This window comes from Ovis canadensis, chromosome 10 (assembly GCF_042477335.2).
Source record: "Ovis canadensis isolate MfBH-ARS-UI-01 breed Bighorn chromosome 10, ARS-UI_OviCan_v2, whole genome shotgun sequence".
NCBI lineage: Eukaryota > Metazoa > Chordata > Mammalia > Artiodactyla > Bovidae > Ovis > Ovis canadensis.
In genome coordinates, this window is record NC_091254.1 from 26,018,126 (window position 1) to 26,042,280 (window position 24,155).

At 49.1% G+C, this 24,155-nt stretch overlaps 1 protein-coding gene across 1 annotated transcript; it reads left to right on the forward strand.

The window, feature by feature from the left end:
- Positions 1-216: 216 nt before the first annotated feature.
- On the forward strand, positions 217-15,317 carry RGCC (regulator of cell cycle). Its single transcript, XM_069601240.1, has 5 exons — positions 217-818; positions 1,329-1,514; positions 10,484-10,588; positions 13,191-13,253; positions 14,943-15,317. The coding sequence occupies exons 1-5, from the start codon at positions 770-772 to the stop codon at positions 14,948-14,950; spliced, it is 411 nt and encodes a 136-aa protein (XP_069457341.1). The 5' UTR covers positions 217-769; the 3' UTR covers positions 14,951-15,317.
- Positions 15,318-24,155: the final 8,838 nt, after the last annotated feature.

Below are 24,155 nucleotides of genomic sequence, written 5' to 3' on the forward strand. Positions count from 1 at the left end.
CCCGGGGCGCCGGGATGGGAACAACTGTAAAACCGCGGACTCTACCGACGTCTGTCCCCCTTGCCCTCAGCACTCCGTGCACCCGAAGTCCTCGCGGGCCTTGGGAGCAACGGCGAGGGAACGCGCGGCAGGGACCCCTGCGGCTCCCACGTGGGTCAGGGTCTCCCGCGGCTCCTGGCTGCTTTATTCTTCGCATCAAAGCCGGAGGGCTAGGCACTTCCCTTTCACAGATGAGGAAACGGAGGCTGGAGGAGCTTCAGGGCACCGGCAGCGAGGCGCAGCCGCAAATCTCGGGGATTCTGGTGGTGCCGCCAGAGCCACGTCCGTGGGGGCCCGTCGTCAGGGCGCGCGGGGGAAGCGGCGCGTAAATATTTGGGGCTGTAACCCGGGCTCGGGCCACGGGGCGTCACCGCGGTGCCCCGGCGCGCGCGTGGCGAGGGCGGTGCCCGGGGCCCGGGGTGGGGACGGAGGCGTCCGGGGCGCGGCGGCGGGGACACACCCGGCGGCCCGGCTCCCGCGGCCCCGCCCCGGCCCGCCCCCGCCCGCGGCTATAAGACCTCGGGGCGCTCGGGCGGCGGCGACCCGGGGAAGGGCGGGCGGGCGCGCGGTGCCGGCAGCGGCGCGGCTGGAGCACTGCCGGGCGGGGCGCCGGGCTGAGCGGGACGCCGCCCGGGGAGCGGACGGCGCGAGCAGCACGCCCGCCTGCGCGACCGCGCGCCCAGACCGCGCAGCATCGCGGCCCCCCAGCGCCGCGCCGGCGGAGCCCCCCATGAAGCCGCCCGCCGCGCAGGGCAGCCCCGCGGCCGCCGCGGCCGCAGGTGAGTGCCGAGGGCCGCGTGGGTCTCCTGGAACCCGGGCCTTGCAGGGGGCTGGGGGAAGGAGGCAGGGTCCCGCGTGGTCTCTCTCCGTCCCTCCCCCTGCCTCCCCTCTGCCCCCGCCGGGCTGGGGGACACGTCACGGGCGCCCCCTGACTCAGTCCTCCCGCCGCCCCCGGGGCCGCGAGCGCGGGGACCCGTCCACCACCCGCAAGAGCTCGGCCTTGGGCTTGGCGGCATGACCTTTGACTTGCAACTCCCCCGGGCTGGAGGCTCAGTTTCTTTATCTGTAAAATGGGCGCGATGCTAGCGCGCACTTCAGGGGGCGGTGGAGAGTCGGGACCGGTAACCGCCAGCGGCCGGCGGCGATCGCGGGCTGCCCGCCACCCCCGACCCCGGCCGGAGCGCAGTCCCCGTGGGCTGGCGACCCTGGGTACCCCGCGGGCGCGGCGGGCCCTGGCCGGGGCCGGGGCCCGGCGCCCGCCCTCACCCGCGCCCTCCGCCCCTGCGCAGCCCCGGCCCTGGACTCTGCGGACGCGGGGGACCTGACGGCCGCGCTGTGCGAGTTCGATGCGGTGCTGGCCGACTTCGCGTCGCCCTTCCACGCGCGCCACTTCCGCTACGAGGAGCACCTGGAGCGCATGAAGCGGCGCAGCAGCGCCAGCGTCAGCGACAGCAGCGGCTTCAGCGACTCCGAGAGTGAGTGTGGCGCCGCCTCGGGGGCTGTCGCGCCCCGGGCACTGCGGGCGCCCGGCCCGCGGGGGAGCGCCCGGGGCGCGGGGTTCCGCGCGCTCATCGGGAAAACCGACGCCGAGCGAGCCCCGAAGCCCAGCGCCGTCTCCAGGGCTCCGGGAGTCTCCGGGGCCGCAGGGCCGGCGGGGCCCAGACCCCGGAGGGCGGTCCCCGGAAGGCAGGCTGGGCCCCACGCCGCCCGCCGGCAGGTGTCAGGACCCGGAGGGCCTCCCCAGGGCGCCCTCTCCGCGCTCCTTGCCGCTCTCAGCGGCATCTTCAGAGGGTGTGGAGACAGCGCCACAGGCGTGGGGTCCAGGGTCCCCGGGAGGGCGCAGGATGGATGTATTGGTGAAACCAGGAAAGGTTTCTTAAGCTCCCGTTCTTGGGGTGTTTGAAACACTTCTTGCACTTTCTCCTGGCCCTGACCCCCCCCGGACTTGCTGTTACACGGTCCGCAGTTTTGAAAGAATCCTAGCACTGCTAAGTCCAAGTATTTAGAGAGTGTCCCTCATCCTTCAGGCAGGTCCATGACGTGAACTGCTGGCTCAGACTCCCCACCCAGTCTGGGGCTGGGGGTGGGGAGGAAGAGGGCGGGAGGGTGGGAGAGGGCCGGGGCGGGGGCGGGGGCGGGGGCGGGGACGGTAGGGAGCAGATGGACCCAGAGCTGCTTCCTGCTTACTTTCTCAAGGTGGAGACCACCCCCAGGGTCTGGCTGCCCTAAATCACCTTGTTAAAAAGAGAGGCCACTTTTTCCAGGACCTCAAATGTCCTCTAAGGATTACGGATACTTGTTCAGGTGTCAAACAGCAAATTGGGTGACTTTTCAATCTTCTGTGACTGTCGTTTTTCCCAACCCGGATAACTTACTATTTTTCAAAGTGAATTTTGAACACTTCTGGATAATTCTTGAGGCTTCATTCCCTAAATGAGTTACCTGCCTAAATGTCACTCCCTTTGCTGCCCTTGACTCTGGAAGTAAAAACAATAAGCTTTCCTTGTGATTCCCTTCTTTTGCGACCTGAAGCTCCTCGTTGTTACAGGGCAAAGATACAGTCTTGGACTTACACATGAGCTGTCCTCCTGAGAAGGAATAAAGAGCACTGGCCATCCAGTTGAGGCTTGGAGTCAGAAACTTAAGAGTTCCAGCTTGACTTGCCTTGGCAGCCCTGCCCAAGGGTTAGATCTAATTGCAGCTTTTGAGGTGAAAGGGAATGGAATCATCTGCTGTTAATTTTCCATTCTGTATGTTTGGACTTTGTTGCTAATGACCAGACCGCTTATTTTCAATTTCAAAGGGAAGTCGAACAAATTTTGAAATTTGTCTCAATGTACGCAGCCAAACTTAAATGTGTCTCCTTCTACTGGGGCACATTCATCAAGTACAAATTCTCTCCCCCGTGGGAAAGAAAGCTGGCACAGTGTGTTCAGGGCTGCTCTCTTGCAAAGAACAGCTCCATTCTAAACCACAGCTGCACTTGGCTAGAATAGGGCCTGAGCTCACTCATTCATGGGTGATTGCAACTCCCTCTGGGTAGGATTTCAGATCTGGGATCCGTTTTCAGGGGGCCTCAAAGAAAAGGCACTCGAAACACATTCTTAACAGCTTCTGGGGAGATTGTTTGGAATGGTCTGTAGTTTTTCTTAGGGTGTGTGGACTTTGTTTTTCGCCTTTATTGTTAACTGTTAAACTAACCCTTGGTTTGGTGGTTAGAGAAGTAAACGGGAGGGTATGAAGAAGGCTTGGATGACATTAGTCTTTCCTATAAATGTGTAGTTTGGCCCTCATGAGGCTGGTTAGAAATAGTCTTGGCAGAAGCGGTGTGTATCTAAATAGTCATTTCTTAAGGATGTGTAATACATGTCTTAATTGCCGCCAAGAGTGGATCACAGACATTTGCTATACTCATCTATCTGTTCAGTGCTTTTTTGTGGAAGAGTATTTGAGAGAGGTGGATCCTACTGAAATGGAGGGTCTCCCCAGCAGAAAGGACGATGAAAATAAGAACAGCTCTCTTGCCAAGCCTTTCCTGTGATTACTGTTACTATCTATTAGTCCACCATTAGCAAGCTCTTTGCTTTGCCTTAAATGTGCTATCTCCTACGTTCCCTACTGCAGTCCAACAATGCAGACCCTGTTGTCTCCTTTCTTTCTGATTAAATAGTGGAACCACTTGGACTGTCTCTAAGGTTTTGCTCTGTCACCGTGGCTGGTTGGCTGGTATGGAAACCAGGTCCTCCTGGATAGACTTGGACAAGGATCACGCATCTGTTTGTCAATCATGGTCATGTTTGAAGGTGTCTCTTCAAGGCCGTGGCCCCCTCGCCGGGTCCATGGAGCCCAGGCTGAGCTCTGTTGGGGCCCTGCATGAGGAGTGGGCCTCAGTTTCTCTAGCTGTGAAATGGAAAGAATTCTATTTAATGATGCTGTTAGCCACCCGCTGCAGTATTCTTGGGCTTCCCTTGTGGCTCAGCTGGTAAAGAATCTGCCTGCATTGTGGGAGACCTGGGTTTGATCCCTGGGTTGGGAAGATCCCCTGGAGAAGGGAGAGGCTTACCCATTCCAGAATTCTGGCCTGGAGAGTTCCATGGACTGTATAGTCCATGGAGTCGCAAAGAGTCGACATGACTGAGCGACTTTCACTCACTAGAAACATCCATAAGCTCAGGATTAGAAAGAAAATATTTGCCCTGTTTGATATTTAAGAGAACACTAAAATGCACATGCCATGGTGTGTCCCATAGGCCAGATACATTTGGGCCAGTGTCTTGCATGAACATGTTACGTATGAAGCTCCCACGAAGCTCTGAACCTTTGGGACTTTGGTTTCTCCCTCTGTGTTTTACGACTCCATCACTCTGAAGACGTACCCACTGCACTTCTGCTTTTTTGAAGAACCGTTCTTTTTCTCTTAAAAAAATTTAGAGGGAAAGACAAATGTTATATGATATTACTTATATGTGAGATCTAAAACTATAGTACCAATGAACTTATTTACAAAACAGAAACAGACTTATGGACATGGGAAACAAACTTAACGGTTACTGAGGGCGGGGGAAGCAGGGAGAAGGATAAATTAGGAGTATGCAATTAACAGATACATACTACCGTATATGAAACGGAGAAACAGTAGGATTTATTGTGTAGCCCAGGGAACTATATTCCGTATCTTGTAATAACCTATAATGGAAAAGAATTTAAAAAGTATATATATATGTGTATCTGAATCATTTTGCTGTACACTTGAAACTAATACAATATTGTAAATCAGCTACACTTCAATTAAAAAAAAAAATCGGTTGCTAGCATCCAAAGGAGAAAAACTAGACATTCCTTCTTTTAACCAGAGAAGCAAGTTACTTCCACTGAAGAGAAGAGCGGATGTTTAATAAGGAAATATGTCTTCCTGTTTCTACTTACAGGGAATCCTCCTAAGACTTGAAGAGGACCAACATAACAGTGGCAAGACAACTTCACGTTAGGGGTGATTCAAATCAGGGTTGATGAGAAGTGTTCTTTTTTTCTAGATTTTGGTTCCAACAGATAACACCAGGCACTTTCGTGAGAGCAGTTTCAGCTTTAGCAGTGGAAGGCAGCTTGGTTAGAAGCCAGGGAGGCGAGGTTCAAGCCTGATCTTCAGACAGGCCGCAGGCATGGTGAACATCTTTGGTTTGAACTTAGCTTGAAAACCCTGTGGTTCTTTCCGGATTTTCAGCATTGTATGTGTACATCATGACTTCTCAAATGTGTTCAATAACACTTTAACTCATATACTAAATTTTAACCAAGGTGTTAATTTATGATTCCACGGATTGATTTTACAGGAAGTTTCTAATATTAACTGGCACTTTAAAAGGTGATGTGAACTCACATCTTTGATGGCTTGGAGGTTCCTTTTTCCTTTGAGGGGGAAGTTTTTTGCTTCTTAACAGAAAAGGTCCAAGGTCTACTCTGCATGCTGGGGCTTTTATGATGTTGTTGGGCCATTGGAGGGAATGAGAAATTGGCTTCTCTAGCTTGTGCAATGGAGAAGGCAATGGCACCCCACTCCAGTACTCTTGCCGGGAAAATCCCATGGGCAGAGGAGCTTGGTAGGCTGCAGTCCATGGGGTCGCTAAGAGTGGGACACGACTGAGCGACTTCACTTTCACTTTTCACTTTCCTGCATTGGAGAAGGAAATGGCAACCCACTCCAATGTTCTTGCCTGGAGAATCCCAGGGACGGGGGAGCCTGGTGGGCTGCCGTCTATGGGGTCGCACAGAGTCGGACACGACTGAAGTGACTTAGCAGCAGCAGCAGCAGCTTGTGCAAGACCTAGGTTGTCTGTATTCTTTGCCTCGACTGTTCCAGCTTGGCCCTGGGAGAGAGGACCTGGGGGGCGCATGTGCCAGGTAGCCTACTAGCTGATCTGACGTAAGAGCCACTGAGGCCAGAACTTGAACTTGTTCAAGCCGGGTTCGGAGCCCTCAGGGTGTCCTGGTGTGAGCAAGTGTCACTGGTGGACGTGTGTGCATGTATGTGCTGAGTCGCTTCAGTCGTGTCTGACTCTTTGTGACCTTATGGACTGTGGCTCGCCAGGCTCCTCTGTCTGTAGGATTCTCCAGGCAAGAGTACTGGAGTGAGCTGCCGTGCCCTCCTCCAGGGGATCTTCCCGACCCAGGGATTGAACCTGGGACTCCAGTGGCTCCTGCACTGCAGGCACAGTCTTTACCGCTGAGCCACCAGGGAAGCTCCGTCACTGGTGGACACCTGGAGGCATATAGAGGGACCGAGGGGCCCCAGAAGAAAAGCTGGAACAATAGTGGTGAGACTGAGAAACGGTTTCTTATTCTATCAGTGTAGCTGTTGGAATTTAGATGTTGAGTGGGAGAGCTGACCCCCTCCCCCACCCCGCACAAACCATTCCCTGTGGCGAAAGGGAAACAGGTCCAAGGCTTTCTTTTTCTCAGTTAATTACTATGGTTTGCTTGCCTGAAACATGTGGGATTGTTCTATATTTACAGGAGCTCGGGGCCACGGTTACTGTCTGTGGTTTTCCTTCCCTCTGGAGTAACACACGCTGGTGCCAACCCCCAAATTACCTTTCTCCCCACCCCCAAACGAAAACACGAAGTCTACCTTTTAAACAAGTCTTTGTTTTTGTAGCCAAGTTTTCCAAGCTTTGTGGGTGTGCCTATGGTTAAGATGTTCAAATATTTAATATGCTCACATTTCTTTTGATGATGTCTTAGCAAACTTGCTCCCTGAATTTGAGGTTCCTGGCTTCAGCGTGCCAGGTTGGCTTGCCAGGGACATTTCTGATGGGACTGCAGAGCTGATGGCGGTAGATATTGCCCTGCAATATCTAGTCTTGCCACCTGCCAGGGGTCCCCAGATCATCACTGCTATATGTCCCTTTAGCCCTTATTAATGGCAGCGACTGATGCTGGGCGGCAATAATACATTACTATGCTATCAGCCAGCAACACATTGCTGTCACTTGTCAGACTAACTGGCTGTTATTTTGCCAGAAATCGAGTTCTAGGGGAAGCTTTGCTTCCCTTTTAATTTACACCTAGCGTGCAATCTTATTCACTGTGGAATAAAACTTTATTGGATAAAGGGTTGAGAGAGGTTGGATTACTTCTGTGTTGGTGGGATTGTTCTTGGGAGGTTTGTTCTAGGGAGCCTCTGAAGATAAATTTTTTTCTTAAGAATTTTGCTACTCTCTAAAGAAGAGGAAGAAGCTTGGCCCCAGAATCTGGAGTCTTATTATTCCCTGTGGTGACCTTTCTTCTGGGCATGCCTTCCTCCAGTTTGTTGAAAAAATAAAGCCTGAAAACCATAGGCAGCACATGGAGCGCCTGGGTTTCTTATCTCCCTTTCTTAAGAAAAGAAACTGAAGCTCCGAAGTGAAGTGACTCGTACAGGGTCACACGGCCTCAGTGCCACACAGCTCTAGGGGGACAGCAACTAGGATTCTTTTCCCCCCTCCGTCTCATTGTGAGAGTAGCCTGACCTCATTATCAGTGAGAGGCAACTCCTGATTATTTGAAAGGTTGGCTCAGTAGTTTGCAGCTGAATCTGCCAGTCAAGGAATAGTCAGCTTGTCTGTATATTTCCTGAGGTTGAGGGAAATACTTAGATCAAAAAGGAATTTAAGCCCCAGGCTCTAAAGGGTGAGTGGTGAGCCGTGGTGATGCCCTGGTACAATGTGACTCTGCAGGTCCCCTAAAGCAACCGAGTTACCCGAGGAGTCATGAATCCTCACCGGATTCCTGTTCCGTACCATTTTGCAGGGACCATCTCCATGTCTAGTTCATTACTTTCTCCCAAACTCAATAGCGCTTGGTCTACTTGGTGTGTGAAGCAAACTGTGTGTGTGTGTTTCCCCACCCCCAAGGGTAAGTATACGTCGACGCAAAGTTGCTGGGGAGTGGGGGCAGGACAGAAGTGAGGCCCAGGGCCAGGGCCCGGTGCAGGACGGGGTGCAGGAGGGGGCAGGGAGGCAGGGTGGTGATGGTGGGTGGAGGCCGGGGTGCCGCCCATGGCCTCGGGAATGGGGCGATGCTCGTGGGGCCCTTTGGAGCCGAAGGTACTGTCGCAAAGGCCTGCGTGCCTTCCTCCTGGCTCCTGGGTCCGGGCTCAAGGCCTGCCTCCCCTGGGCTCTCTGTGGTTTTCCTGCCCCTCGGGCTCGCTTCGTCTTTTCCCCACAAGTCTCTCAGGTTCTATTTGTGGCGATTCCCCTGCCTCTTAACGAGGTGACAGGCGGTGGCATGACGTGGTGGGTCTACAGGGAACACGACCGCTCTCCCCTGTGTAGGGGAAAAAGGCCTTCCCTTGAGAAAACCCGCATCGCTCCAGAGTGGGCTCAGCTGACAAGCCAGCACGAGGGCTTCCCACTTTGAGTTCACCAAGTGCAAGTGTCCCGGGAGATAATAACAGAGGTGCCACCAAAACAGTGTCCCGTGGGCAAGTGAAACCGCCAAATAGGGCTAGGCCGGCTTGTTTATCACAAGACATTTCAGGCACGTCGGAGTTTCATCAGAGGACCCTCCAAGGGGCTCGGTGTGTCTCAGGGTCCAGGGACCATGCAGTTCTTCTCAAAGGACCACTATTCTGGGAAATACATTTTTGGGGAAATGTAAGCCTAACATTCAGAGTTTCAGATCTCAGTAGGTGTTCATCATCAAAGCCGCGAAAAAGGATTGTGGTCCTTTTAGGTGGCCCGGACTGGACCTAAGAAGGAAGAATCAACCGTGAGGGTTGTATGTGTTTGGAAAATTGAATGCGATGAGTGTGTCGGCCAGGAAGACAGGATGGCCTGGGACCACCTCCTCGGCCGTGGGGGACCTGTGAGGTGCGGTCTTTAGGGATGAAGAGGAATTCTCTTGGGGCCAGAACCCCCTGTTTCTGAAAGCCCTCTTTTATTCTGGCTCTCTCTTTTGTCACTGAGTCCTCTTCCTTTGAGTTAAGAGGAGCAAAGAAAGATGGTTTTGCCTCCTACTGAGCTGGAGGCGATTGGATGAAACCGGGTGCATCCCAAGGAGGACAGGGAGCCTGGCCGACCATTGTAGCTCAGCTGCCCTCTTGCACCTGAGCAGCCTTCCCAGAGCGCATCTGTGCTACCCCCGTGCCAGGCTTTGTGTTTGGTTTTAACCAGGAAGGCTGTTCCTCTGTGACCTCAGAGGCCACATCCTGCTTCTACCGCCGGCTCTGCCTCTGAGTCTTTGGGTTGGTACAGCTCAGCCAGCAGTGCCCTTTCTGTGTCACCACCAAAGGACTGGGCTGGTTGGGGTTGGTTTCCTCTCCCTTGGCAGGACTCAGAAATAGGATCTCAGAACTTCAGAGCTGGATGGGACTTGAAGGATCATTCAGTCCCCCTCCCCATTTTATAGATGGGTGAGCAAAGGCCCGTCTGTGTAATGGCAAGGTGGACTGAGTCATCCTTCAAGTCCATTCTGTAAGCAAACCCACCCCCACCCCACCCCTCCACCGCCAAAAGGAAATGGCAACCCACTCCAGTATTCTTGCCTCAAGAATCCCATGAACAGAGGAGCCTGGCAGGCTACAGCCCATGAGGTGGCAAAGAGTTGGACTCGACTGAGTGATCAAGCACACACATACAAGCAAGGGCCCAGAGACACTGTCTTGTTCCAGGGTTCCCAAATGCTTGGTAGCTGAGATGATTTCCTAGATGCTCAGCTCAGCCTTGCTTCTGGGACCTTGCCTCGCTCTTGTTTTCAGGAGCAGGACGATGGAGCCACCCAGTCACCCAATGTGTCTGTAATCCACAACCTCCAGGAGAAGAAATCTTTGTCTTTGACCCTCTAGCTTATCCCCAGAATACAGGAGCTCAGGAAAGACCATGACAAAGACTCTCTCTTGAGCAGTCAGGGAGGATTATTAAGTAGTGGGATCCAACCTTAAGTTTGTATTTTAGGGGGTTCAGAGGGCGGAAGGGACATTTTTCAGGAAAGATGGTTCCTATGTCTCACATCCCAAGCCACCCCCCTGGCCTCCATCGGCCAAGCATTGGCTCAGCTGTCAGACACCTGGGCAGTGGGCACCTGTGTGTTGCAGAGAAGGCTGGTCTGGTCATGACGGTCCTGTTGACCCTTCTTTTTTTAGGGAAGCAAAGGCCTTTGGTGCCTGATTGGAGACACATACTCACACATACACAGGCCTACTCTCCTGTCTCAAATTTGGGAGCATAAGTATAAAATGGGCATGAACTTGGGCAAACTTCAGGAGACAGTGAGGGAGACAGGAAAGCCTGGCGTGCTGCAGTCCATGGGATCCCAAAGAGTCGGGCGTGACTTAGCAACTAAACAACAACAAATATAAAATCTGGAAATCAAAGTTGTTTTTTTTTTATATGACTTTGCTCCCTTTAGAGATAAACTGCTGGGAGACTGATAAACCATTTCTAATGAGTTATGTTTCCTTTCCTGAAAGGTGCTGAATCGCTTTATAGGAACAGCTTCAGCTTCAGTGATGAAAAACTGAATTCTCCAACAGATTCTCCAGCTCTGCTCGGTCCTTCTGCTCCTGCTCGGAAAGGTAAGTCTACTAATTGGAATGTGAGTTTTTTGGCTTCCTTATTCCCTCTTCTCCTCAGCCTCTTCTCTCTTCTGTCTTACCCCTAACCAATCTTTCCCAGATGTGCAAAACAAATAGAGAAGACTAGTATCTTCGTACCTGGGGTCGCACAGAGTCGGACACGACTGAAGTGACTTAGCAGCAGCAGCAGTATCTTCGTACAGTACAGGGTGGAGTAGATTTTGTTATTTCTCAGAATTTTGATCAGCATGAAAGTGAAATCGGGTAACTGGTGGGTGGCAGGGGATGGGTAGCTCAGATGGTACAGAATCCACCCGAAATGCGGGAAGATCCCGTTTCAGTCCCCGGGTCAGGAAGATCCCCTGGAGAAGGGAACGGCTCCCCACTCCAGAATTCTTGCCTGGAGAATCCCATGGACAGGGGAGCCTGGCAGGCTGCAGCCCATGGGGTCGCAAGGAGTCGGACACGACTGAGCGGCTAACACTTGCACTTTTTTATTTCAGGAAACCATGTAGAGAAACCATGGGAGGAAGAAAACGTATAGACTGTAGACGTTGTTTCTCTTGTGTGTTGTTATCAACTCGGTGCTAAATGATAGTGCTCTCCTAGACTGGCTGGTTCTAGAATGTAAAACTCAGCAGTTAGGATTTGCAGAAAGTTGGGTTCTTTTTATTTTTAATTGCACTAACTCTTATAAGAATGCTCTCAGATGACCAATTTAGCAATTAAATGGGGTCATCATTATGAAATAAGTGATGATCTAACATAATTCAAAATAGCAGCTTCAGCCTGCCTCTACTGTGATATTAATAGACAAAAAAGTTTTTAAAGATGCATGAGCAGTTTCTTATATTTTGGAGCTAGTAAATAGTCTCCAGCCAGAGAGCTGAATGTTCTATTGGGCAAGTGCCCTTTGAAAACAAAAAGAGTTTTTTTTCCCCTTAAGAAACGTTACACTCACTGAAAATTGCAGAATGCAATAAAAATGGAACATAGTTAAAAAGAAATATGAAGATTTCATCATTTTCTCACTCAGGCAGGAAGGCGGAATTTCTCCCTTTTTCAAAAGAGACCTTTTAAAGTTCTCCCCACATAGCGACGCTAGCAGCCCCTGGGAATTCCGCCATTGTCCAGCCCTCCGTCTGTAATGGATCTGTTGAATTGAGAGAGACAGAACAGTCTAGGAAAGTGGCTTAAAACAAGCCCATATTTGCTACCTGATCCTCTAGAGGTAGAAATTAAAGAGGGGGAAAAAAGCTCTAGTGGCCAATTGACTTTAAAAGCTAAAAACAGTGAGTTATTTGTAGCCAGCTTCCTAGGTGGTGCAGTGGTAAAGAATCCGCCTGCCAAGGCAGGAGACTCAAGAGATGTGGGTTTGATCCCTGGGTCAGGAAAATTCCCTGGGTCAGGAAATGGCAACCCACCCCAGTATTCTTCCCTGGGAAGTCCTTTGGATGTAGGAGTCTGGTGGGCTCAGTCCGTGGGATCACAAAGAATTGGAGGCGACTGAGCTCGAGCATGTGCTACTGAGGGGGCTGATTAATAAAGACATGCATCCAGAGAAGGCGTGAATGATGAGCTCTGGAGGAGAAACCAAGACACGCAGAGAGAAGGACAAATCTCCGGATGCGGATGGAACAAATGCACGGTGGGGCCTTGTTACCCTGTGTTGGCACCTGCAAGGCCGCCCAGACCCAGGAGCCTCCTGTCGCCTTCCCTGTACCCTTTTGACAAGGAACAGTAGCGCTTAGTTAATTCCATCCTGGGGGCACCACGTGGGCTGAAGTATTGCCCTGGAGTGATAGTGTGAACAAGACTGCGTCAGAGAAGTTGAGCAGGACTCAGGGACTCTGGGTGTGCATTCCGCACACTGCCCTGCTTCCTGAATATTGTGGCTGCTAACTCAAATCCTACACAATCAGAGATTTAAAACTTAATCTTCCTTCCCTGCCCCTGTCTCACTGTACCTTTCCACTTGTTTGTTTGCTTCTCGGTTTTATTTATTTCTGAGCTGTGCTGGGTCTTCGCTGCTGCGCACAGGCTTTCTCTCGATGTGGTGAGCAGGGGCTCAGTCTCCAGTGGTGGTGTGGGGGCTTCTTGTTGTAGGGGCTTCTCCTGCCGTGGAGCAGGGGCTCTAGGGACGCGGGCTCAGTAGTTCTGGCTCGTGGGCTCCAGAGCCCAGGCTCAGTGGCTGCGGCACACAGGCTTCATTGCTCCGCGGCACGTGAGATCTTTGTGGACCCGGGACCCACTCGTCCCCTGTAGTGGGAGGCGGATTCTTAACCACTGGACCACAGGGAAGCCTCCACCTCCCAGCTTTTAAAGTAGTGAAGAGAGATACTTCTTCCAGGCTGCTGGGTTATGGGTGGGACATGAGGGGATGATGAACTACAAAACCCAGAAAGAAACGTTTAGGCTAATCTTCAGAAAAAGCTTCTGAGTTGCCTATAAGCAAACATTGGAGCAACCACTTAGGGTTTGTACAGGACACTATTTAATAAAATCTTGGCAGACAGAGAGATGGGGGTCATATAATTCTGGAAAAGTCAGATTCATCAGCTGTCTTGAATATAGAAACTGAACCTGAACTCTTGTTTTTCAGCCAAACTTGGAGATACGAAAGAGCTAGAAGACTTTATTGCTGATCTCGACAGAACCTTAGCAAGTGAGTACATGCCTGGCAGTTTAAAAAACAAAACAAAACCAACCAGCACCTCTGATAAAGTGCAGTAATGTTTACCAGCTTGTCTGCGGCAGGAAGTTATATCATAAGATGTTTTTAGGTTCAGAAACAGGACCCTAGTGGCTCAGAAAGAAATCCTGAGGATAAGCTGGCATTGCAGTTGACTGCCTTTTCAACCAGTGAGAACTTGGCCCCCAGAAAACAATGGCATTTTGTTTGAGAAATGGAGAGTAAAGTAGTAGTTAGAGTGAGATGGGAGCCTTCCCAGCATGGTGGCCTCCCAGGCTTTTCAGCTTATTGACCACCAAGTATTATACTGACTAATAGAGCTGACTCATCGGAAAAGCCCCTGATGCTGGGAAAGATCGACGGCAAAAGGAGAAGGGAGTGAGGCAGTTAGACAGCATTACTGACTCGGTGGACATTAATTTGAGCAAACTAAGGGAGAGAGTGGAGGAAAAGGACCCTGGTGGGCTACAATCCATGGGGTCGCAAAGAGTCAGACACAACCTAGTGACTGAACAGCATTCTACTGACAAATCAGAGGGTTCAATCTCAGGGGCCAGAGAAAACGTCACAAGTTAGATCCAGGGGTTTATCTGACTTCTAGAGGGTTGGGTTCCCAAAGAGAGAATTGGCTTGGGGAGACCTTATAACCAAAGACCCACACCAGTTACTGAAAGACCTGGATTAGGTATGTGGTACCTAATCCATTTCCCATTTGGCAATTACACTAATGGCACCCCATTCTCTGTGACCAAAATTTTTGAGAACCGAAGGTATCAGATCATAATTGCCATGGGCGTGCCTGGAAGAAAGGACCCTGAGAATCAATCCACACATTCTATTTCCAAAGAACAGGATCACAAGTGCCAGAAGGGTCAGCTGGAGTTTCCTGGATGACAGTTTCCACAACTTACCCTTGTTGGGCCTTGTTCAGTCACAGAGCAGCCCTGGAGAATTTCATCCTAGCCCCTTCCATTTTACAATGAAAGCATCAGTTTTCCATATTTTATGCTGTGCTATGCTAAACAGCTGGGTAGGATCTGAAAAAATAGACCCCAAACTGGTTACTTAAAAAGAATTCCATTCTTAAACAAGGTTTCAGACAGACCTACTTAACATTAGGTGGAAAGTTCTTCTGCCGTTTCTGTTTACTAGAAGACTTTATCACCCATACCATCCTCCAGAGAAGACCAAGGTCTGTTCTGACAGAGGTGATTGTAATTGCAACAGAATTTGTGTTAGACCCGTGGAACATGCTTGTTGGCGTCATGAAAATTGCAGCAGGCTGCCCATACCAGTTCTTCAGACGTACGTTACGGGGGAAGCCTGCCATTAAGTTTGGTGCTTGGAAGCCTGTCGGAGAGATGTGCTCTGGTTAAGCGTGTGTGCTAAGTTGCTTCAGTGGTGTCTGACTCTTTTTGATCTTATGGACCATAGCCCGCCAGGCTCCTCTGTCCATGGGATTCTCCAGGCAACAATACTGGCATGGGTTGCCATACCCTCCTCCAGGGTTCCTTCCCGACTCAGGAATCAAACCTGTATCTCTTAGTCTCCTGCACTGGCAGGCGGGTTCTTTCCCACTAATGCCTCCTGGGAAGCACATGGTTAAGCATAGGAATTGTCAGCTTTCGCGAGTGAATCACCTTCTCTGTCTCCTATTGACAGGCATGTGAAACATGAAGTTCTGGGTCCTTCCATCCTAAGGGAGAAGTTTCCGAAAGCTCAGAGGACCAGATGAAATCAGCTACAGAATATGCTGCTGGAGGGGGCAGAGATGTTGCTCACCCACCACCAGGCTCGTCCTAAAAATACACTTTGGGCTCATCTCTGGGCAGGTTAGAGACTGACTTTGTTTACCTGCTTGCAGCGTATTAGAGCAGATGACTCATGCTAATGTTGTATTTCCTCTTAAAACATAGCTTCTCTGTAATTTAAAATGCTTTTATGAAAATATTTGTAATTAATTATATATAGTTGGAAACAGTAATATGCTTTCCCCATTATAATATATTTTTGTATGCAAATAAAGTTTGAACTGGAGTCTGTCTTTTGGAAGCCTTCCTTTTTTTTCCCCTCTTGGTTTCTTTCACTATGTTTCCATCCAGGTAGTATTCAAGTGGAAATAACATACCTCTTGACTTCTAATGGGGACTCTGGGTGCTACCACGTTGCACTAGTCAGTAGGATGATTAGTGAGAAAAAGTGTTACTTTGAAGCTCATTCTGCACTCTAAAGGGAAATTCTGGCATATGGTTGGTGGGAAATTTTAATTTGAGGGTTGTGGGGTTTTTTTTAAAGCTTTTTATTTTGTACTGGGGTATAGCCAGTTAACAATGTTGTGAGAGTTTCAGGTGAGCAGCCAAGAGACTCAGCCATGCATATACATGTATCCATTCTCCTCCAAACTCCCCTGCCATCCAAGCCGCCACATAACACTGAACAGAGCTCCCTGCGCTACACAGGAGAACCTTGGTGGTCCTGTTTTAAATATAGCAGTGCGTGTATGTCCGGCCCAAACTCCCTGTCTCTGCCCTCCATCCTTTGGAGACTGTGGATTTGATGGAAGCTGGGTTTCTCTGCTCTGTTCTCCGAATTTCTTAACACCTGTTTCGTCGCCATGGGCGCTTTCCTTCAATTAAAGGAAGCACCATGGGCGCTTTCCTTCCTAGGAGCACTAAGAATCCAAGGCAGGTTGGGGCAGCTGGAGGTTGGGGCCCCACTTATAAATGGTGGTGCTCTCGCAAGACCTGTGTGCTGAGGCAAATTTGATGTACTGGCCTGGGTGCTAATGTCCAGGAGCCGGGAGCTGGAGGGGTCCCAGTGGAGCTGGGGGGTCCAGATGCAAGGTCTCCCATGCGGTAGGCTTGTTTGTAGAAGCCAATAGCCCCACCTCCCGCCCCCTCCCTGCCTTTTATGGAGGATGGGGTGAGCCATGAAAACAGGCAAATCCGTAGTTTTCTTGTCTATGCTTTTCTACCCTTAAAACATCTGAAATAACCAGGCATTGCTTTGACACACAGAATCAAGTTATGTAAAAACTCCAATCCTTATGTTCCTATAGAACACAAATCCAAAACATAAGTACTTCTAATTTTACAGAAATCCATAAGGCCTTATGACTTTATTGAAACTTCCAAAAGATAACTACTAATTTGATCTGTTTTTTAGGGCATTGGCAAACTAAATTGCCTTTTCTTTAAAACTTTTCCCGAAATTTCTGGGAAACCTTTTGGGTTGAACCCAAATATTTTCTTAAATTCTTTTTCTTTTTCTAACTTTTAATTTTTTAGAAAATTTTATTTTATGCCAGAGTGTAGCTGATTAACCAGTGTTGTGATAGTTTCAGGTGGACAGCAAAGGAACTCAGTCATACATATACATGTATCCATTCTCCCCCAGACTCCCCTCCCATCCAGGTTGTTTATTTCTTTATTGAGATATAATTTACACACCTGAACATTCATCCTTTTAAAGTGTACAATTCAGTAGGTTTAAATTTTTTAGCCATGCTTTCTGGCTTGAAGGATCTTCGTTTTCCAGACCAGGATTGAACCTATACCCTCTGAAGTGAAATTGCAGAGTCCTAACCACTGGAAGAGTTGACTCATTGGAAAAGACCCTGATGCTGGGAGGGATTGGGGGCAGGAGGAGAAGGGGACGACAGAGGATGAGATGGCTGGATGGCATCACTGACTCGACAGACGTGAGTTTGAGTGAATTCTGGCAGTTGGTGATGGACAGGGAGGCCTGGCGTGCTGCGATTCATGGGGTCACAAAGAGTCAGACACGACTGAGCGACTGAACTGAACTGAACTGAACCACTGGACCCCAGAGAAATCCCACTTCAGTGGTTTTTAGTACCTGTGTTCACAGAGTTGTGCAGCCATCCCTGTCTAACTCTCTGTCTCTGTGGATTTGTCTCTTCTGGATATTTCATACAAATGGAATCAGACAACATACAGTGTTTCGTTTCTGGATTCTTTCCTTTGCAAACTGTTTTCAAGGTTCATCCATGTTGTATGCGAATCAGTACTTCATTCCTTTTTATGACTGACGAATAGTCCACTGTATGGACATACCATATTTGTTTATCCATTTATTAGTTGAGGGACATTTGGGTTATTTCTACTTTTTGGCTAGTGACTATTGCTGTCATGAATATTCACGTATAAACTTTTGTGTGGATATATGTTTTGATTTATTTTGGGTATACAACTAGGATCAGAATTGCTCGGCCGTAATGCTTAACTTTTTGAGGCATTGCGACCTTTGCACAGCTGCTGCACCGTTTGACATTCCCACCACCCATGTATGAGGACTGCAGCTTCTCTGCACCCTTGGCAACCCTTGTTGTTGTTCATCTCTTTGAAGGTAGCCAGCCGAGTGGGTGTAAAGTGGTATCTTTTTGCGGTTTTCATTTGCATTTCCCTGATGACTAACGATCTTGAACATCTATTTATGTTTTTATTGGCCACTTGTATATCTTCTTTGGAGGAATGTCTGTTTACAGCCTTTGCCCATTTTTAAATGTTGTTGTTCAGTCAGTCGTGTCCGACTCTTTGTGACCTCATGGATTGCAGCACGCCAGGCTTCCCTGTCAATCACCAACTCCCGAAGCTTGCTCAAATTCATGTCCACAGAGTCGGTGATGCCATCCAACCATCTCATCCTCTGTCGTCCCCTTCTCCTCCTGCCTTCAACCTTTCCCAGCATCAGGGTCTTTTCTAATGGGCTTTTCCCATCAGGTGACCAAAGCTTCAGCTTCAACATCAGTCCTTCCAATTAATATTCAGGACTGATTTCTATTAGGATTGACTGGTTTGATCTCCTTGAAATCCAAGGGACTCTCAACAGTATTCTTTATTATTGTTGAGCTGTAGGAGTTTTCCATGTATTCTGTATACAAGTTCTTTATCAGACATATGATTTGAAAATAACTTCTATTTTGCAGGTTGCCTTTTCACTTTTTTATTAGTGTCCTTTGAAGCACTAATTTTATTCCAATGCTTTGTTTATTTATTTTAATTTTTATTGGAGTACAGTTGCTTTACAATGTCATGTTAGTTTCTGCTGTACAGCAAAGTGAACCAGCCATTTGTATACATATATCTATCCCCTCTTTTTTGGATTTCCTTCCCATTTAGGTCAGCACAGAGCATTGGGTAGAGTTTCCTGAAGCACTAAGTTTTGATGAAGTTCATTTTATCTGTTTTTTCTTTCGTCACTTATCGAAAGTCCACTCTTGGTGTCATATCTAACCATTGCCTAACTGAAGATGACAGAGTTATTCATGTATTTTCTTTTAAGAGTTACATAAGATTATACAGATCTTACATTTAGGCATCTGGTCAGCTTTGGTTTAGTTTTGTATGTGATGTGAGGGAGGTATCCAGCTCCACTCTTTCGCATGTAGGTATCCAGTTGTCATGTCATTATTTATTGAAAAGACTATGTTTTTCCCCTTGAATTGTGTTGATACTCTTGTTAAAAATCAGTTGATCCTATGTGTATGGGTTTGTTTCTGGACCTTCGGTTCTGTTCCGGGGATTTCTATGTCTGTCTTTATTTCCGGTACCACACACAGTCTTGACAACTATAGCTTTATGCTAAGTTTTTAAATCAGAAAGTCTAAGTCCTTCATCTTTGTTCTCTGCATAATTATATCGGCTAGTCTGAGTTCCATGCATTTTCAGATAAATTTTAGGTGGAGTTTGTCAACTTCGGTCACAAAGGCAATTGAGTTTTTCATCGAGATCTGTGTGTCAGTTTGGGAAGTATTGCCATCTTAGCAACACCAAGTCTTCCTTCCAATTCACCAACATGAAATGTCCTTCAGTTTATTTGTCTCTTAATTTCTTTCAACTATGTTTTGTGGTTTTCAGTGTGTGACTCTTGCACTTCTTTTATTGAATTTACTCCTTTATTTAAAAAACTCATTTATTTGACTGTACCAGGTCTTAACATCAGCATGTGGGATCTTCCCTGGGGCATGTGAGATCCTTTTTTTCAGTTGTGACATGTGGGATCTAGCTCCCCGACCATGGATAGAACCTGGGCCACTTGGGAGTGGAGAGTCTTAGCCACTGGACCACCAGGGAGTCCCTGTCAAGTTTACTTCTAAGCATTCCTTTTGATGCTATTCTAAGTAGAATTGTTCTCAATTTATTTTCAGCTTGTTCCTTGCTAGGGTATAAAAATACCCTTGATTTTTGTCTATCAATTTTGCTTTCTATGCTTATTAGTTCCAATAAGGTTTCGCGTGTGTGAGGAGTTCTATATACAAAATCATAGCATTTGCAAATGGGAATAGTTTTACTTCTTCGTTTCCAATCTGAATGCCTTATAAATTCTCTCTTGCATCACTGCCCTGGCTAGAACTTTCAGTACAATATTGAAAAGAAGTGGTGAGAGGGTGCATCCTAGTTTTGTTTCTGATCTTAGAGGAAAACTTATCAATCTTTCACCACTAAGTATTATGTAAGCTGTGAGAATATTTTCCTTTTTCATCAAATGAGCCCTTGATTTTTTTTTTTTTAAACATAATTTTCCCATTACATGGAACTGTTTCTGTTTCATACTTGGGAATCTGTATCTGCTTTGGATAAATGTTCTGCCCCCGTCCCCAGCTCCCCCTGGGACACCAGTGGTGGCTCACCGCCACTCTACCTTCTTATTACTAGCCTCTTCGGGATTTGAGACCCCACCTCATTTGGCAGGGCTTTCTTTAAGGTCTCCTGGAACCTGGGCGCCCAGAGTTAGACATGCAGGGTATGCAGCTTTGTGGCCTTTTGAGAGGATAAGGTCAGTGGTTTGGAGACAAGAAGTGGATTCCTTTAAAAAAAAAAAAAGTGTTGGAAGAAGGATTGTTTGTGCTATAACCTCTGTTAGGCGAGTAATTGGGGACAAACAGGCTGTGGGCTGAGTCACAGCTTGGAGTTCTGGGAATGTTGAAAAAAGTGTTTTCTGTGTTCCCCAAGATGCATTTCAAGGAGCACGTTCCTAAGCTGTTTTGAAGACTAGGTATTAAGGTCATGTACTTGAAAAGGGCTGCATGTACTTTACTTAGAGATTTATTATGCACATAAATTACTCAGGGTTCAGTCTAAAGTGGTGGATCAGAAAGTCCCAAATATAGTGACTTACACAAGATGAGAGTTTCTTTTTCACCAGCAGCCCAGAGGTGAGCAGTACAAGGCTGGGTGAGTGGCTCTCTGGTTCAAAGTGGCTGCTCCTGCCCCTGACATCACATTTCATTCCAGCCAGCACAAAGGAGAAAGAGCAAGTCAAGACAGGCTTATTTCTTTCAGTGACGTGACTAGAAGGGACACAAACTACTTCTGCTCACACTTGCTAGTCCAGATCTTAGTCAGGTAGTCATCCCCAGCTGCAGCAGAGGCTGGGAGAAAAAAGTCTCTTGCTGGGCAGATGAGTGTTCAACTAAAATTTGAGGGTTCTGGAGTTCCCTGGCAGTCCATTTAGGACTCCACACTCTCACTTCTGAGGGCCTCGGTTCAATCCCTGGTCAGGGAACTAAGATCCCACAAGCCAGCCACAAGTCATGGCCTAAAAAATAAAGTTTATAAAAATAATAAAAATAAAATTTGTGGGTTCTGTTATTAAAGAAGGAGAGAATGGGTATTGGAGGATAACTAGTCATTTCTGCCACAGAAAGTCAAAGACTTTGAGAAATCCTGCAGCCAAAAGACTTTTTGTGTGTGTGAAAAAGCTACCAACAATCCGCAGCCATAATCCATGAGCGTTCTTTGGAACGAGCCTTGGGAAATGCCGTTGTAGGGACTCTCACGCCACTGGGTTCCATTGAACTCCACTTCCTCCAAGACCTGCATGCCTACAGCATGGCCCTTGCAAACTGCTCGACTGTTCCATGGAGAGTGTCAGCCAGGGGACTTTTCTGGAACAGAATAAGACCAGATTCTGAGGATGCAGAGCTGGTAGGATGTGACTAGTATGTTGCTGGGTTTGGGGATTTTCTGTCCTAACTTCTGGGAGGGATCACTAAAGCAAAACAAAATACATGACATGTGCCCAAAGTGAGAGGATCCAGTACCAGCTCACATGTCCAGACAGCAGCCAGCCTCCGGGGCGGGGCGGGGGAGCCGAAGATCCGTCTCCTTGAGGAATTATGGCTCCGGGGGGCTGTATCGGCACCTCTGCCCCGAGTGTGAGGAAGGACGTCTGAGCTGAGGGGCAGTAGGTGGTGATGGGTGGTCTGCTGACAATCAGTGGGGTGGGGACCCTGAGGATAGAATGTGCAGAAACCTCCTCTGGGATGGGCTGGAGGAAGGGGGAGAAAGTACGGGCTTTCAAACTAGACCATCTTAAGATCCCACCTAGCCATCCTGTATCCAGCTCATCTCCGGCACAGACGTTTTATTTCCTCACTTATAAAATCAGGATGTGAGTCCTTATTTTCTGGGTCACTGTGAAGACCAAATAGAGATGATGTAAAGCCTCTTCCTCCTCCTCGTAACACAAGGACACTGGGTTCCTGTACCCAAGTCAAAATCAAGAATCACGGTGACTCAGATGGTAAAGATGGAGAAGGAGATGGCAACCCACTCCAGTATCCTTGCCTGGAGAATTCCATGGACTGAGGAGGCTGGTGGGCCCCAGTCCATGGGGTCACAAAGAGTCGGACAAACTGACACCATGTCTGGTGAGCCCAGAGGGAGCGAGCGGGACAGGGAGAGAGCACCAAACGAAGGGCCGGGAGGGGGCCTAAGCCTCATCCCTTTTGGTGGCGGGCTCTTGGCCCCTCTTTGGGGCCGGCTTCCTCCAGGTTAAACCCAGGCAGGGGACTGACATTCGTGAGGCTCTTCAGCCCCTATCGTTGAGTGGGCTCTGGTCCCGACCTTAGACTCACAGCTCTTCTCTGAAAAGCAGATGGGGTATTTTTGGCTTCTCGGTATGTGTTTCTTCCACACCCTTCTCCAAAATGTTTTCCTGTGCTAATTTATTTGGCTAAGGAGGTTTGTGGTGAGAGACACCAAACAGGAAATAGCTGTCATAGCTGCTGTCTGCAACGTTTGTTTTTTTAAGGCTTTCTCCTGTCTAGCTCACCTTCTCTGTGTCGCTCAGTATTGATTGAAGGGCAGGGTAAGTGGAAGGGGAAAGGGAAACACATTTTTAGAAGGGAACATTCTCCTTCTAGTTCAAAGTTTACTGAAGGGTAAGGATTGTTATGCACTATGGCCGATTAGGTGGCTCCTCCTTTCAGCCACAGGGCCTTTGCACATGCACCTCCCTCCGCTGGAATACCTGCTCTCCTGGTTTTTGGTTAGTTCTGCTTCTTTGGGATCAGCTTGATCACCACTTGCTCAGAAGGCCTTCTGGGCCCCCAGTCTAGGTCGGCCCTTGGTGCTTTTCTCATAGTGCCCTCCTCGAATGCACTCATCTCGGTTTACAATGACGTGTTCACTTGGGTGATTTATTTTTCATAGGTTTTTTCAGATTCATTTTTTTGGCCACACCTCTCAGCCAGGTGGGTTCCCTGACCAGGGATCGAACCCATGACCCTGTATTGGAAGCATGGAGTCTTAACCACTGAACTGCCAAGAAAGTCCCCAGGTGACTTTTTTTCGGTTAATTTCTCTCCTCTCTCTTACAAGCAGGCCATAAGCCCCGCGAACGCAGGGACCATGCCTAGCTTGGCATGCCACGTGCTCTAGTGCACAGCCTGGCGGCAGGCACACAGGGAGTGCCCAGATCGTTTCTGTTGACTGAGTGAGTGAAACGTCTCACCTCTCACAGGCAGGCAGGCAGGCTGGGCATGACACAATGTCTGGGGTACGTGTTCACCTAGTCCCCTCTGCTTGATCGCTGGGCCACCGTCCTCTCGCAGGTCACTTCTGCCTTCCCTTCTCTAGGGCCTCGCTCTCATCCTCCTAAAGCATCTGAAGCATTAACCCAAGGCCAAGACTGGTGCTGGGGGCCCATTAGAATCCTTTCCCCAGCTCCTTATGGTTTATCGGGGGAGAAGAGATGTCTGAAGACAGAGAACTTTGAGGCAAGAAGGAATGACTCTCTAACGGGGCAACCTCAGCCACTGTGATTGGCAGTGAGGGGAAGAGGAGCACTTCCTAGCCACTCCAGGGAGATAGATGTCTGCTGCTAGGCCGACTCTGGTCCTGACACAATATTTACCTTTTCCTAGAGCTCGGATTGGAGTTGGTGATGGACAGGGAGGCTGGCGTGCTGCGATTCATGGGGTCGCAAAGAGTCGGACACGACTGAGCGACTGAACTGAACTGAACTGAACTGAGAACTCGGCTTCTTAGGTCAGAGAAGTCTTCTGAAGCCTGCTGCGGCCAGGACGTGGTGTCAGCACACCGTGGGTGTGTGTGGACGTATGTGGTGCATGCGAGCTTGTGTGTACACGCTTTTGGGCTTACGTGTGCTTGTGTATGCATATGTGTGTGTGTGTGTGTGAATTAAAAGGAAGGAGACAAAGACATAGGCTTCCCAGGTGATGCTAGTGGTAAAGAGCCCGCCTGCCAATGCAGGAGACGCCGGTTCAATCCCTGGGTCAGGAAGATCCCCTGGAGAGGGGCCTGGAAACCCACTCCAGTGTTCTTGCCTGGAAAATCTCCATGGACAGAGGAGCCTGGTGGGCTACAGTCCATGGGCTTGCAAAGAGTCAGACACGACTGAAGTGACTTAGCACAAGCATGCACGCACAAAGATAGGAGTCCCGGTGTGGAAGACCGGAGGAGGACACAGGGCCCGCGGAGGGTCTGAGGTTATTAACGGCACGGTCTGTCTCCTGGGCAGGAGTGGCCCTTCCTCTGCTGGGCCTGTCTTTGCTTGTCAACATTTCAAAACAAGATTACCTTTGTAATTGCATTTTCATGCGTCACG

Excerpts from the sequence above, each read along its gene's own strand:
- RGCC (XM_069601240.1), top strand. The coding sequence starts at position 770 with ATGAAGCCGCCCGCCGCGCAGGGCAGCCCCGCGGCCGCCGCGGCCGCA. Across the intron at positions 819-1,328 it reads CGCGGCCGCCGCGGCCGCAG|CCCCGGCCCTGGACTCTGCG; the intron begins GTGAGTGCCGAG and ends GCCCCTGCGCAG. Across the intron at positions 10,589-13,190 it reads TTCTGCTCCTGCTCGGAAAG|CCAAACTTGGAGATACGAAA; the intron begins GTAAGTCTACTA and ends CTTGTTTTTCAG.